Below are 1,955 nucleotides of genomic sequence, written 5' to 3' on the forward strand. Positions count from 1 at the left end.
TTGTTCCTAAATTTATGACAAATTGAACATTTTTCCCCTCAAATTAGACTCTCATGGCATTTAGCCGATCCAAATTCGATTGTTTTGCTGCCCAACTTTTGTTCCTTCAAATCCAATCTAACATTTTGCGGTGATCAAAACACCATTTAAAGGTGAAAACTTTCATAACGAAATTCAACTTGAAGCCTTAAGCTGAACGATTTGCGAGGCGAGCAACTCTTCCACTCATTTTTCCGTGTTATTGATGATACATCGTGAGAAAAAGTATGAGAGAAGAATTGTTTGATCAAACATATTTGCATATCCAATAAACTAAGATAATTACATTTGTGCACATATTTACAGATTTCTTGTGTTTGGAGCAACGGATTCCTCCCTGCTTGAGCATGAAATGGCTCCTCTTCAAGAGTTACAAACTACATTAATGAGAAAATCCTTGCATACAAGTTGCATATGTATGTGTTTGAGAGAAAAGAAATCAACTAAAATCTAGGAAAAGCATGAGGCAATTAGCACAGTCAAGAAGGAATAGATTGTTAATGGCTTCCATCCAAGTCCAAGAGTTCGGCTCGATCCACTGCACACCAGCTTGTTGTCATGGTATGTGCACACTGGCTGTTTCCTGCATTATCAAACACATTAGAGCAGCCCGAGTTTGATCGCTTTCCCCTAAAACGGTTCATTGTAGATGAAGAAGAGAGAGGGAGCTTGCATGCGACGCCGGAAAAACTCACCGGGAGGAGCAGAAGGTGATGACGTAGTCGGAGCCGGTGCAGGTGAAGATGCTGGATGGGTCGTCGTAGGCGTAACTGTACGCCGCCGGGCAGGCTTCCTTGAACTTCTGCGAGTAGTACGTCGGGGTGCAGGTGGCGGAGTTACCGTACACCCCTCTGCAGCAGTACTGGTCGGTGTCGAACACGTCGCAGGCGCTCCGGCAGGCGATCACCGTCTTCCCCGACCTCACGGCCAGCTCCGCCGGGCAGCTGTTCAGCAGGTTGGTGTCGCACCCCGCCACCGAGCAGTTCCCTTTACCGTTCAGCGGCGTCACCACCATCGGCACGTTAAACCCGTCCACCAGGCTCACGTCGTAGAAGTCGACCGCCGCCAGCGTGAACTCCGCCAGGCTCGCCGGCGGTTCTCCCGATGCCCCGCACTTGAGGGCGGTCCCGCACGCCCCCGTCTGGCACGTCCCCACCCCGTTGCTGTCAAACTTGCACCCCGTCCGCCCCCAAATCCGGCCGCTCCATCCCACCGGCGCTGTCAGCACCGCCGTCTGCCTGGGCTTTAGCTGGAAACCCCCGCCGCCGAAGCTGTCACCCGGCGTGATCGCCGGCCATATGGTCTCCTTGCAGTCATTGATGATTGTGAACACCCGAGAAGCTTCGACCACCATTCTCATTTCTGCATATCAAACAGCAATTTCGTTCAATGCCGTCTTCATGGAAATTCAATAGCCATTGAGATAGACTCCACATGAACAGCTAAAACTAATTCGATTGACTCAAACAAACCATAGAAGAAGGAGATACCTGATGCCATTATGAGGATGAAGAAGGTCGCTAGATTCAGCGTGGCACCCATTTTTCTTCTTCTTCTTCTTCTGTATATCAATGGCGAGACGGGATTTTATAATGCATCAGCCATTAATTTATGGCACCCATCTGGTTGTCTCGGAACGGCGACTACGTAGGCATATATTTGATCTACGTTTGGAAAAGACGGTGGACAAGGGGAGCAGGAATTTCTAGTTTGGAACGGCTACCTTGCTTCCTCAGCAACCCTGGTTGCTTGCGCTGCTGGTTCTGCCATTCTTGCCTTTCGGAGATTCTTCTGCACAGTGGCCCACTTCGCCCCTGCACCTCTTCGTCCAAGGATAGGAAGACATTCCCTTTGAAGAAGAAAAGGAATTGAGAAAAGAGATTTAGATTCTGATATCATTCTTGACGTCTCTTGCA

General features: G+C 49.2%; 1 protein-coding gene across 1 annotated transcript; it reads right to left on the bottom strand.

Moving 5' to 3' along the window:
* Positions 1–296: 296 nt before the first annotated feature.
* Positions 297–1,695, bottom strand: LOC116264512 (pathogenesis-related thaumatin-like protein 3.5). Its single transcript, XM_031644788.2, has 3 exons — positions 1,530–1,695; positions 735–1,401; positions 297–622 (listed from the first exon to the last, which is right to left on the bottom strand). Exons 1-3 carry the CDS (start codon positions 1,579–1,581, stop codon positions 490–492), a joined length of 852 nt encoding a protein of 283 aa, XP_031500648.1. The 5' UTR covers positions 1,582–1,695; the 3' UTR covers positions 297–489.
* Between the last annotated feature and the right edge of the window lie 260 nt (positions 1,696–1,955).

The sequence above is a fragment of the Nymphaea colorata genome, chromosome 1, assembly GCF_008831285.2.
Source record: "Nymphaea colorata isolate Beijing-Zhang1983 chromosome 1, ASM883128v2, whole genome shotgun sequence".
In the NCBI taxonomy this organism is placed as follows: Eukaryota; Viridiplantae; Streptophyta; class Magnoliopsida; order Nymphaeales; family Nymphaeaceae; genus Nymphaea; species Nymphaea colorata.